This window comes from Hemicordylus capensis, chromosome 2 (assembly GCF_027244095.1).
Source record: "Hemicordylus capensis ecotype Gifberg chromosome 2, rHemCap1.1.pri, whole genome shotgun sequence".
In the NCBI taxonomy this organism is placed as follows: Eukaryota; Metazoa; Chordata; class Lepidosauria; order Squamata; family Cordylidae; genus Hemicordylus; species Hemicordylus capensis.
Genome location: NC_069658.1, coordinates 238,275,333 through 238,288,212, shown reverse-complemented (window position 1 = coordinate 238,288,212; position 12,880 = coordinate 238,275,333). Strand labels below are relative to the sequence as shown.

Sequence of the window (12,880 nt, the reverse complement as noted above, 5' to 3'; positions counted from 1 at the left end):
CCTCCCCCCGCCTTCCGCTCCTTTTGCTCCGGGGCTGTTCTGTGCCCCACCCCATCCCACCCGCCCCGCTCCCTGCCTGCTACTGGGGAGACCAAGGTGTTGCCAGCCCAGGCAAAAGCCTGGCCCTTGGGGGCAGAGGCAGCAAGCATGCCCAAGAGGAGCAGCGGCGGCGAAGGAGGAATGGCCACCAGGGCGGGGCGGGACCCCCGACTCCTCCTCCGCCCCGGTCTCTCTCCTCCAGCAGAAGCCTCAAAAGGTTGCGCTGTACAGTACTCCCGGGTTTGCAGCGACAGGGCAAGAGGAGGGTTAAAAAGAGAGAGTGGGGAGTCCTAGAGAGGCCCGTGAGCCCAGAGAGCGTCCCGCCCGTCCCCCTTGCGGAAGTCAGCCATTGGTTTTCCCTTCCGGCTAGCCTTAGTCTTTGCTGGGGAGCTGGTGGTGAGTGCAGAGGGTATGTGGGGTGCAGCAGGAGGGGCGGGTTATGAAGTGCCCTGGAGGGGAGCTCCGGAGTGGGGTGTGTGTTGGGGTGGCAAGGAGAGTGGCGGAGGGGCTATGAGGTGCCCGGGAACGGGGGTGGGTGGGGTGGGGTTAGTGAGATTGTTCCTGCCCGCTGCCCCGATGGGGAGCTGCTGTCTCCTCTCCCGCCCAAACGCGCAGTTTTAGCCTCTGAGCCCTGAAGAGAGGCAAAGGCAGGATATTAGCAAGCGGGAGAGACAGCACCCAGCGGAGCCTGGGCAGACTCCCACCTCAAGGGTGAAGCGAGGGTGTGTGTGTGTCTACATTCACAAGTGGGCCTTTGCAAGAAAAGAGGGACTGTGCATTGGATCAGCCCATTGATGCAAAGTCCTCCACACCTTGTGCGAAGGTGGTCTAGGATTCCCCCTACCACACACACACACACACACACACACACACACACACACACACAGTCTGAGTTCTGGGGAGGGCAAAGAGCATGTGGGATGCAGGAAGGGGTGCCAGGCAGGAGACGGGAGGGAGCACTGAAAATGCTCAGTTGGAGATGCTGGAGAGAAAGGTATACTGCTATACCTATGTTCAATGTAACATGTGAATACCTGTGTACAGATCCATACCTGTGTACACTGTACACCTGTATGACTGTTGAATATAACATATGAATTTGGCTTCCATAACATCTTTAGGGAGTTTCTAAGCCAGGAGATCCTGACAGGTGCTGTCTCTTTCTGCACACACACTGCACTCTGCCCACCCCCTGCTCAAATTCAGCTTCTCAGCTCTGAAGAAAGGTTAATGCAGAATAATATCAAGATGATCCCCAGATGCAAAATTAGGGCCAGGGGCTAGAAGAATCGGGGTGAGGTGAGGCTTTGCTTCCTTCTGGGGCAGACTCAGTCCAAAGGGTAACATGACTGGAGGTCCACATTTGGAAGGGAGCATCTGCAAAAAGAGAAGTTGTGCATTGGGACACCGCCTTCCTACACAGCTCCCAGCCCTTGGAAGATGGTGACCTTTGATCATCCCACCTGTTTGGGAAATGCAAACAGCAGAGGACATTAGAGAGAAGGAGGAGTGCCAGGCAGGAAAGTCTGGATGGGCATTAGAAATGTTCAGGGGAGACTCCTAGATAGTAGCTGGGTGTGGGGAGAGGCAGAGAGGCAGCTCTAGATTGGGAGGAAAACGGGGGCTGGGAAGAGAAAGTGATAGAGCTCGCCTTCCCCTCACCATGCCCCCTCCCCCGATGCATGTCACCCCCTGACTCCATCAATGGGGAATTTCTAAGCCAGCAGGTCCTGGCAGCAAAGTCTTTTCCTTTCTTCTGATTCTTCCTCTCAAGTTTGGATGCACTGGAAAAAACATTAAACGGGTTGAATGAGAAGTGAGTGCAAAGTGTATTTGGGTGTAGGGGACTCAGAGGCAGGAATGTAAGCTGGGTGGGAACTGCAAGGCAGGGAAATGGGGAGGGGAGTTGGAAGTGTATGTCAGGGGGCAGAGGAGCCCAAGTAGTAAATGGGAACACAAGGCCAGAGGCAGCTCTTGAATCGGGAAGGGAAGAAGAAGTGAGAGATGCCGTACCCCACATTGAACCCTGGAGCAACCATCCCCAGAGCTGTTTTGCTGCCGGTGTGCTTAGCCAGGAGGTCTTGATGGTGCGATCCTGTAGGAAGGAACCCAGACAGCCCTCTGGAAAACTTGGAACTGCTTTCAAATGGGTTTACCCTTGTTTTATTAGAGGGAGAAACCTTGGTTGCTAGCTAGAATCACTCACTCTTGTTTCCAAAACACCTTTCAGCTACAAGAATGTCATTCTGCAGTGTGTAATGTGTTGCATTGGCAGGACTGAAGAGCTCCATCTGCCTGGTCAGTCCTTGCATTAAGAGAGAGACTTACCGAAGAGCAAGGAGATCTTGCAGTATTCCTGGAAGCTGCCTTGGAGTGCAGAGCAGAGATAGAAAAGGGACACTCAGCTGGTCCTGCAGCAGGAAGGGACCCTCTTGCCAAGCAGACAGAGAGCAACTCTGGGAAAGAACCGTGCAGGAGATGCTGGGTGAGGACGCCGCCAGCTCAGCTGCAAAGTCCCGCAGACTCAGACAGTTCTGTTACCAGGAGACCAGGGCCCCCCGAGAGATTTGCAGCCGAATCCACAGTCTTTGCTGTCAGTGGCTGAAGCCAGAAAAGCACACAAAGGCTCAGATGCTGGATCTCGTGATCTTGGAGCAGTTCCTAAGCGTCATGCCCCTGGAGATGGAGAACTGGATCAGAGAATGTGGAGCAGAGACTAGTTCCCAGGCAGTGGCCCTGGCAGAAGGTTTCCTCCTGAGCCAGGCGGAGGCCAAGAAGCAGGCAGAGCAGCAGGCAAGTGCATCTCTTTCATCCTGGTACCTCCCAGGGGCTGAAAATATGTATGAAGCTATCCTAGACATCCCCACTGTTAGCCCATTTCGGGACAGGGATGGTATTCCAATAAGGCTGTCTCAAGTTTTTTTCTTTTGACTGCACCATACCTGGAAGATGATTCTGTGATATTGATTATGCCACATTTTGATTAAAATCCAGAAGGTAGCTTTGAAAATGTGTTCAAGTAGCTGTAAAAAGTAGTAGAAATCAATTGGAACAAAACACAGTGGCCACAGCAAATAGAGCCACACAATCTACCACTATCTTAAACCACCCCAGACCCTCTGAAATAAATCTGCCTTTGCCTTGTGTCTGAAAGCCAAGAGAGACAGAGCAGAGGGGACCTCCCTGGACCAGAGTTGCACCGTCTCGGAGCCACTAGTGAGAAGACCCCTGTCCAAGGTGTGATGAAATAGGAGTTTTGCTTACTCTAGAATTTTATGTAGACAATATTGGTTTGTATTTAATAAGAGGACCTTTAAATCTAAGGTACTTTTGAATTGAATATTGGTTATATCTTGCTAAATTCTGAATCAGAATTTTAAGATCATTGGACAGCTTTAAGACCCAGTTTCACTGCATTTTCTCTAATGTGAAGGATTATTATTAAACATATGTGAAAATTGGAGTAGTTTGTATACTATCTAATAATCACCTTCACATTTAGTTCACTAATATCCAAACATTGTGAATTAAAACAGGTTTGATTCCATATTTTTGTTCAACAGTCTTATCCAACATTCTTATCTAAATCTAACTCCACTCTTTTGTATAGTTATGGCTTTTTCTGTTCCATCTACATGTTTTTTCTATTTTGTAAAGAGTAGTTATTGAGCCTTTGCATAGAAAATACTATTTATAAGTTTTTCAAAATCACTAACATTGTTATAGTGTGAATTCTTATTAACCATGACAGATTAAATTTTGAACATTGCAACAAATCTTTAACTTTAAAAAAAGAGCTTGCCTTTTTAAAGTGGCATCCTTCATTGTCAGTTTCCATCTTAAGATAGAATTGTTGTGCCAGTTTAAAACAGCTACCTTGAGAGGCTCAAGGGCTCAGGGAGAGTGCTGAACGTGGTGGGAGCAGCAGCTGATTATCCCGATTTAAACCTCACAAATCCTTTTGAGTGAGGCATTGCATAAGGTACACTGAGGAAGATACAGCACTGTCCCATGAGAGTGCATGGAAGATTTTAGTTCCTTCCTGTAAGGAAAAGCGGTCCAAAGTGAAAACGATCGGCGAATCCGTCTCTCCATTCCCTCTTTGTCTTTTAGGGCCAGAAACTATTCAAAGTAGAAACTGATTTCTCGGTGGCAGAGATGGCTTCTTTGGACCATGGAGAGGGGACACCGTCCAGGTGGATTGTGCAAGCAAATGCCACCTTGCTGGGTAAGGAGTCCCAGAGTGAACCTGTGAACTAGCCCACCTGCTGCTGGAAGGATGGTTTCCCAGGAGGCTGTCTGCTGATCATCACTCCCCCTTCCTTGGTAGACACAAAAGCAGCAGTTTTTCTGTCCAGAGAGTCGAAGCATATTTTAACTTGATCTCATTCTCTTGAATGTAGCCAGTATTCATCAGCTGCTTTGACAGCCTGTTTGGAACTTGTTTGTGGGGAAGGACATTTACGCAGCAGCTGAAGGTGTGCTTATTCTCAGTGGCTTTTAATATCATCACAGATTTTAGTCTGTGCATAGTGGCTGATTGAATCTCTGCTTGAGGTTATTTTTTACTTCTGAAAAACCTTTATATGGCTGTCCTAAAATGTGATAGCCATCTTGGGATTGAAAGGTAAGGTGGGAAAATGTGTATACTACATAAAACAAAGCAGCATCGGGACAGGCCTCTTCTGTGATGATCGGGCAACTGTTTTGGTTTTGGTCTCCTTCACAGGTGATGAAGTCGCACTGGCTCTTCCATCCAGGTCTTCTCCCCTTTCTGGAAGAGCAGAAACAGCCTCTGTGCAACTGGACCAGGTAAAGGAGGGTTCATGCAGGAGAAAAGGGGGGTACAGCCTGGGGGCTTCTATCCCCTTGGCTTAGACCGTCCAAGCCAGCCACTCAGGAAGCTTTCCAGGCACTACATCTTTGTTCCTTTCTTGGTTGGCTGCATTAGCGACAATGTTTCTTTCTTCTTTCAGGGTCCAGTGACCTTTGAGGATGTGGCTGTGTGTTTCAGGAAGGAGGAGTGGGCTCTGCTGAATCCAGACCAACGGGCTCTGCATTCAGAAGTCATGGAGGAGATCTGTGGGCATCTGGCCTCTCTGGGTAAGGCGTCTCCTTCCCTTTGCGGCTTCTATTGATCTGCAACAGTGAACTAGAGGGCTGTGGTTGAGGACATCATTGGTGGCTCTTCCCAGCTTTTACATGCCATATATTTACATTCAAAATAGATTAGCGCCAGTGTCCCCTGTAACAAAGATTCCCAGATGTTGTTTATTACAACTGTCATTATTCCCGTGGCTGGGGATGATGGGAGTTGTAGTCAACATCTGGGAATCCCTTACGGGAAACAGTGTTCAGCACAGCAACCACATCTCCTCATAATAATAATCTTGGAATCCTGAGTGTTGTCCCTTACGTTGCCCCTTCTGTGTCTGATATTGGCACATATGTGTGGGATCTGACCCTTCTCTGATGTTAACAAGATCTATTTTCCCACTGCCATCTCTATGCTAAGTGCACGTTTTAAGGAAGCCCCCAGCCCATTCCTCATTGGGAGGCAGAATTTTCTCAGTTTGAAAGGCCACCCACCTGTTTGCTGGTATAATAACTGGTACTTCCTTGTATCCAACTACCATCCTTGCTCCTGAAGTCTTATCAACTTCCATCTGGCTAAATTGAAGAAGGCTCTTTCTCATAAAACTTGAACCCAAAATTCCCTATTTCTCCTCCTGGGAAAACACAACACTTCACTTAGGGGCCTGGCTTCCATATGTAGTAGTAATAGCTGCCACCCCAAAAGTTTTTGATCTGTTACAATCAAACTCACTTAGGTTTAAAATGTCCCCCTTTCTCTTCCAGTGCTAAGAAGATAAGAACAGCCCTCCTGAATCAAGCCCAAGGCTTATGTAGTCCAGCCTAGACTAGTGCTCAGCCTAGTCTGGATTTATAGGATTCAGTAGACCTTTTCAAACATTACGTGCACCCTGGGCGCTCATGGTTACACAATGGGCAAAAGTAGGGAAGAAGTCCTGTCGCCCCACTATCAGTCACCCCCCTTGTGCAGATGATCATGGTGCCATTCATCTGAAAGGGGTGGCATCGTAAGGATTATTGTGCTGAGTTCATGAGCTGCCTCCTGCATCCAGTCAGGTTGCAGCTCATGATCATATTTCCAACGGCCCCTTCAGATGTGAAGCGCAGTAACTGTGCTTGTCTGCACAATTGACAGCAGGGCATCAGGACTGCCTCTGCATTTGCTTGCTGTAACAGCAAGCTCTGGGGGCACTCATAACATCTGAAGAGGGCTAGTGAGGTTTGTTCTAGTATATCCACATCTGCCATTGCTACTCCTTATTCTAGGAGGGGTGTCAAAGGGACAGGGCTCTCACTCCCCTTCTCTTCCGTGCACTACATGATTTCTTTCGGAGTGTGATTTAGCTTACTTTCCATGCCTTTTTCCCAACTTGATACGTGAGAATTCTGTTAGAAGAAACAGCCAATGGGCAGCTCCCATGTCATAGTGCAAGTGTTACAAGGGGGTGCCGTGTATCCCTCTTGAAACACAAGGCGTGGTTATAAATTAAGCTGTCCTCCCAGAAATAATTGACTCACAGAACCTGGAGTCTCCATAAAAAATTGATTTTATTGAATACGAAGTGAGGCTTTAATGCTTTGAACATGTGGGAGCATTCCCATATGACACTGAACACACAAGATGAAACACGTGTCTAGGTGCTATTGCTTAACCTTCATTTTTAGTCACTTGGTTGATTAAGGTGTGTGAGTGTGGGCTTATATTAATTGTATTCTATTAAAAGGAGGGAAGGGGAATGAGGGTGTACCAAGGGGAAGACAGGACAGAGAATATTGGAGTGAAATCAGGTACAAAAGGGAGAAAAGTCGGTACAGAGATCCATAGTGACAGCAGGGGACAGTCAGATGTGGGATTCTGGTCCCTAGAGTGGACTGGAGTTGGTTAGAAGACAAGAGGAAGGAACAAAACACATAGAGAAAGACAATGAGGGACAGACTAGAGGACCACATGAGCAACCAGAGAAATGGACGCCATTTTCCCACATGGAGTTGGGGAATGGGACTAGAGGCTGTGTCCATCTGGACTTCAAGAGGCCTAGTGGGTTGTATCAAAGAGGGAACCTGAATGGCCTTGGGGACCCTGTCTTCAGGCAGGGAGAAGTGGCTGCAGCCTGTCTCTCCAGCTGTGGCTTGACTGGTGGGGTGGAGCTATACAAATGAATTGGGAGTGGTGGTTTCTGGGGCCAGGTCCCCAGGAGGAAGGCATTCCCTGGGCCACCAGGTGAGCACTGCGAGCAGGGGGGAGGACCATGTCAGCTTTGAAGGCATTTCTGGGAAAGCGGCTAGCAGAAGTGGCTGAAGTCCATGAATAGTCATAAGAACAGCCCTGTTGGATCAGGCCCAAGGCCCATCTAGTCCAGCATCCTGTTTCACACAGTGGCCCACCAGATGCCACTGGAAGCCTACAGCAGGAGTTGAGGGCATGCCCTACTCCCCTGCAACTGGTACTCAGAGGCATCCTGCCTTTGAGGCTGGAGGTGGCCTATAGCCCTCCGACTAGTAGCCGTTGCTAGACCTCTGTTGATAGTCGGCCAGGAAGCTGAGTTCAGCCCTTTGGGATCAGTGGATCAATACTAGTTGCTTTTTATAGCTCAGGCCTGCTCAACCTACCCCCCCTCTCAGCTGTTTTTGGACTACAACTCCCAAAATCCCCAGACATAGTGGCCAATAGCCAGGGATTATGGAAGTTATAAGCCAACATCTGCAGGATGGCCAAAGTTGAGTAGCCCTGTTCTAGCTGAATTCAACTCAATAAATCCCCATTTTACCTTTGTCCAGGTGACTAGTCCAAAAGCTTGAAACATCAGGAAAGCACCAATGGAGTTGCATACTATCTAGCTGAAGGGGATAAGATAGTCAGGGGGCCCCATTGGGTTAAAAAAGACTGTTTCTAGTTTCTGAGTCCAATCCCAATCCCTGTCACCCTGACCCAGAACTGCCCCTGGGGATCCACCAAGATGATGAAGAGTTCCTCATGAATTTGTCTTGGTATGGGGGACCCAACCAAGACAGAAACTGTTACTGAGGTGTCCTCTGCCCAAAGGGCAGTAGTGGTGATGGCCATTTAACACCAAGATGCCCGACCCCTCCAGATACTGTACTGGTTGATCACCATGGATGGCATCACCTGGGAAAAAGGTTCTTTCTCTTGGGCTCACCCGCAGGAAATGGGAAGCAGAAAAATGAAAACTCTTCTATTCATTCAGTGATATTCTCCAGTGGGCATGCTGACAGTGTTGCAGTAGATGATGAAACAAGATCAGTGAGTTATACCCGGGATATTCCAAAATGATCCAGAGTGTTCCCCAAGTCACTCCAGACCCTACTCCAAGGAGCTGCTATCCCTATGAGGGACCATGGATGGGAGGAATTGTAAGCCCATTTTAAGGCACCTGGTTTACAGGGGGAAGTTGGGAAAGGGAGTGGAGTTTAACCCTTTCTGCCTTAACCATGAACCATCACTGTTTTTTCCCTATTTGTGCCAATGTCGACTTCTCTTAGAACTTGCCACCGACACGGGTTGGGTCTGAAAACGCACACGTGTTTTCCTTGTCCGCATTCTCCACCAAAAATTAAGAAGGGGATGCATGGAGCCCTCTTGTTACACAAGTAAGGTGCCTCCAAGCTCCACTTCCATTTCTGCCTTCGGAATGTTGCCCAAACCCACAAATATCATTGGGTCTTCCCTCCAAGAACCAGGCATCTGTCAGCTGGATATGAAGACAAGTTACAGGTGTTGGATTCCCTAAGGGAAATGCAACTGCAGAAGTCAGTATTGGTACAGGGAGTGGAACTTGCAGCTTGTGCCTGAAGTACGCAATTGCTGGAAACTGAAGGTTGGCATTGCCTTATTTGCTGCCATGATGTGTGAAGCCACACAGTAAATAGCCAATGGGGACTCTGGGACTCTGGGAATTGTGGAAGGGGGAGATTATAGTGATGGATTATTTAGATCCAACCTATGGGGCCAGGAGAGTCTTTGTCATAGGAGGTTTCATAGCAGATGAAACCAGATGGAGCTGCCATTGGTCCACCTTGTTCAGTGTTGTGTGCTCTGATCGGCAGTGAGCCTCCAAGGTGTGATTCAGAGGACTTCCTGGCTCCCTTATTTCTGATTCTCCCTCAGCAGATTGAACCTGGGTCTGTATGCTTGCGGAGCACCTCAAAATCAATTATGCCAGTTAGAGCCAGTGATCAGGGGCTGATTCATACAAAAGGATTAGGTTCCCCATCAGTGTTCCATCTAACAGGGATTCCCAGATGTTGTTAACTACAACTCCCATAATCCCCAAGCAAAAGCCATTGCAGCTGGGGGTTCTGGGAGTTGTAGTAACAACATCTGTGAATGCTTTTTAGAGGGAACACTGTTCCCCATGTAAAAAAAATTGATTTTTAAAAATTCAGACAGCAGTAACTGGATTTCTTTGACTTGAACTCTGTTTCTCCCTCACTGGGAGGCTCTCTTTATTTTATTCCTGCAGGTAATGGAGGGAAGAATGAGAAAAAGGATGTATTGCAGAAGAGGAAAAGGGAAGCAAAATATCTGTGGGAGAAGAAAGCTGCTGCTTCTGAATGTAATGACGTCTTTGAAATTCCAGTCCAAATGAAGGATTGCAATGGCAAAGGAAATAATAAAAACTCTCAACTTGCAAAATTCATAAATAACTCAAGCTTTCACACACATCAAAGAATGAATACAGTTAAGAAAAAATATGAATGCTCAGAATGTGGAAAGAAATTCAGCCGCAGGCGATATCGTACTTGCCATCAAAGAATCCACACAGGGGAGAAACCATATCAGTGCTTAGAATGTGGAAAGAACTTTCGTTTGAGAAAGGACCTTGTTAATCATCAAAGAATCCACACAGGGGAGAAGCCATATCAGTGCTTGGTGTGTGGAAGGAGCTTCAGTCAGAAAGCTAACCTTACCTCCCATGAAAGCATCCACACAGGGGAGAAACCGTATCAGTGCTTAGAATGTGGGAAGTACTTCAGCTACATCTCACAGCTTACCTGTCATCGAAGAATCCACACAGGGGAGAAACCATATCAGTGTTCAATGTGTGGAAAGCGTTTCCGTCAGCAAGGACAACTTACTTCCCATCAAATAATCCACACAGGGAAGAAACGATTTAAATGCTCAGAATGTGGAAAGGACTTCAGCTACATTTCACAGCTCACTTGCCATCAAAGAATTCACACAGGGGAGAAACCACATCAGTGTTCAGTGTGTCAAAAGAGCTTTAGGGAGATGTCACATCTTACTAAGCATCAAAGAATTCACACAGGGGAGAAACGATATCAGTGCTCGGAATGTGGAAAGAGTTTCAGTCAGAATGCTCACTTTATTTCCCATCAAAGAATGCACACAGGGGAGAAACCATATCAATGCTCAGACTGTGGAAATAATTTCAGCAGCATCTCAGAGCTTACTTCCCATAGAAGAATACACATAAATGAGAAACCATATCATTGTTCAGTGTGTGGAAAGAGCTTCAGCCACCACTCAAAATTTGCTTGTCATCAGAGAATCCACACAGGAGAGAAACCTTATCAGTGTTCAGAATGTGGAAAGAGCTTCACTCATAATTCTAACCTTATTTCCCATCAAAGAATCCACACAGGAGAGAAACCATATCTGTGCACAGAATGTGGAAAAAGCTTCACTGATAATTCTAACCTTATTTCCCATCAAAAAATGCACACGGGGGAGAAACCATATCAATGCCCAGAATGTGGAAAGAATTTCAGCTACATCTCTCAGCTTACTTACCATCAAAGAATCCACACAGGGGAGAAACCATATGAATGTTTAGAATGTGGACAGAACTTCAGGTACAGTTCACAGCTTACTTACCATCAAAGAAACCACACAGGGGAGAAACCGTATGAATGCTCAGAGTGTGGAAAAAGCTTCAACTGCAGCTCAGAGCTAAAGAAACATCAAGAAACACATAAACCAAAGATAAGATATCAGTGCTCAGATTGTGGAAAGACCTTCCGTCTGAAAAAAGACTTTACTTCACATAAAAGAATACACAGAGGGGAGAAACCATATCAATGCTTATAATGTGGAAAGAACTTCAGCTAGATCTTGCAGCTTGCTTGCCATCAAAGCATCCACACAGGGGAGAAACCATATCAATATTTAGTGTGTGTAAAGAGCTTCAGCTCCAGCTTACAATCTATTTGCTGTGAGCAAATTATGTCAAAGCTCAAGTGTGTGGAAAAAGCTTCAACTGGAGATCTAACCTAAAGATCAAAATATCCACACACAAAAGAGGCCATATCAGTAGTAGGTAGCATGTTGCACCTAGATTGTGGAGAGCCAATTTTTCAGAGCCCTCTAAGTCACGATTGTTTCAGAGCCTGCTAAGCCAGGAAGCTTGCTGTTTTAGTAGGAATGGAAAATGGAATTTAGTTATCCAAGGAACATAGTTGAAGATAAGAGTTACAATGCTTTAAAGCCTGTTTATGCTTTAAAAATCATTCAGATTGCTCATAAGGTGCCCATCTTAACTTAGGCTGGAGTCGCCTGGTGGGTGCAGGGGCAGTGGTGGGGCAGCACGGAGTGGGTGCAGGAGCCCCCACCCCAGACCTAGGAGGCCACGGGCCAGAGCCTCAAGGTCCAGTGGTAAGAGCGCCTCTGGTGCTTCCTCAAAGTGCCACCTGTATAGTAGATGTCTAGCCAGAAATACAACATAACCCCAGTCCAGCCACAGTCACTTTAGACAGATACACCTGATGGATTTTGTCAGATGCATCTTTTTTGCCAACACTTTCCCTCATCTTAAGGGGGACAGAATCATTTTTCAAGTGGAGATGGAAATGTTTATATTATTCTTACTCCTTTATTTCGCTGAGTTCTGAATGCACTGTCTGCTTACCTTGTTGCCCGGTTGTCTTCTGCCCTTCCATTTTTTGTCAGAGATGCCACCTCTGTTTGCTTTGTTTCTGAGCGTGAAGTATCTCAGTACTGTATCAAATGTCAATGAGTTCCATAGATCAGTCAGAAAAATAAACAGTAATGGCTATGCAGTCTTCTCTGTTTACAGGTGCTATTAAACTTTTTGGGTTTTAAAAAGGTTCCTCTTAAATGCTTGAGATAAAATCAAATAGTTGATCCAGTTATCTGCAGTTCCTCCAGCTGCTTTTAACATGTTTGGCTGAGGTGTGGGGAGATGCCTTCAATCTGGATTGCTTCTCAGGGTTTTAAACTGCCTTTCCAGCACAGGTTATTGTGAGGAGTACATCTCGATACTGCAGCGATTCAAGTTGCAATGTTTGATTGGTGGTCGTTGAGTTAGTTAAGAAAATACCATAAGAATATAGCCCTGCTGGATCAGGCCCAAGCCCATCTAGTCCAACATCCTGTTTCACACAGTGGTCTACCAGATGCCTCTGAGAAGCTCACAGGCAAGAGGTGAGGGTCCCCTACAACTGGTATTTAGAGGCATCTTGCCTCTGAGGCTGGAGGTGGCCTATAGCTCTCAGACTAGTAGACATTGATAGACTCGTCCTCAATAAATTTATTTAAACCCCTCTTAAAACCATCCAGGTTGTTGGCTGTCACCACAGCTTGTGGCAGAGAATTCCATAGATTAGGGGTGCATTGTGTGAAAAAGTACTACTTTTTGTTGGATCTAAATTTCTTGGTAATTAGTTTCATGGGATGACCCCTGCTTCTAGTGTTATGTGAGACAAAGATAAACTTCTATCAACTTTCTCCACAAGGTGCTTGATTTTA

At 46.7% G+C, this 12,880-nt stretch overlaps 1 protein-coding gene across 6 annotated transcripts; it reads left to right on the top strand.

The window, feature by feature from the left end:
• Positions 1-291: 291 nt before the first annotated feature.
• LOC128344640 (zinc finger protein 345-like) lies at positions 292-12,171 on the top strand. Of its 6 annotated transcripts, none has more exons than XM_053295206.1 (6): positions 292-435; positions 2,315-2,832; positions 4,153-4,267; positions 4,769-4,851; positions 5,016-5,142; positions 9,591-12,171. In XM_053295206.1, the coding sequence occupies exons 2-6, from the start codon at positions 2,518-2,520 to the stop codon at positions 11,201-11,203; spliced, it is 2,253 nt and encodes a 750-aa protein (XP_053151181.1). In that variant the 5' UTR covers positions 292-435; positions 2,315-2,517; the 3' UTR covers positions 11,204-12,171. The 6 variants fall into 6 exon arrangements, with proteins under 6 accessions (XP_053151181.1, XP_053151180.1, XP_053151178.1 ...); XM_053295205.1 differs by having other exon boundaries at positions 369-435; positions 2,270-2,832; XM_053295203.1 differs by having other exon boundaries at positions 393-448; positions 2,270-2,832.
• Positions 12,172-12,880: the final 709 nt, after the last annotated feature.

Bases quoted from the DNA above. Each gene is read 5' to 3' on its own strand.
- LOC128344640 (XM_053295206.1), top strand. From the start codon at position 2,518: ATGCTGGGTGAGGACGCCGCCAGCTCAGCTGCAAAGTCCCGCAGACTC. The intron at 4,852-5,015 runs GTAAAGGAGGGT...TTCTTCTTTCAG, and splicing joins CCTCTGTGCAACTGGACCAG to GGTCCAGTGACCTTTGAGGA. The intron at 5,143-9,590 runs GTAAGGCGTCTC...CCTCACTGGGAG, and splicing joins TGGGCATCTGGCCTCTCTGG to GCTCTCTTTATTTTATTCCT.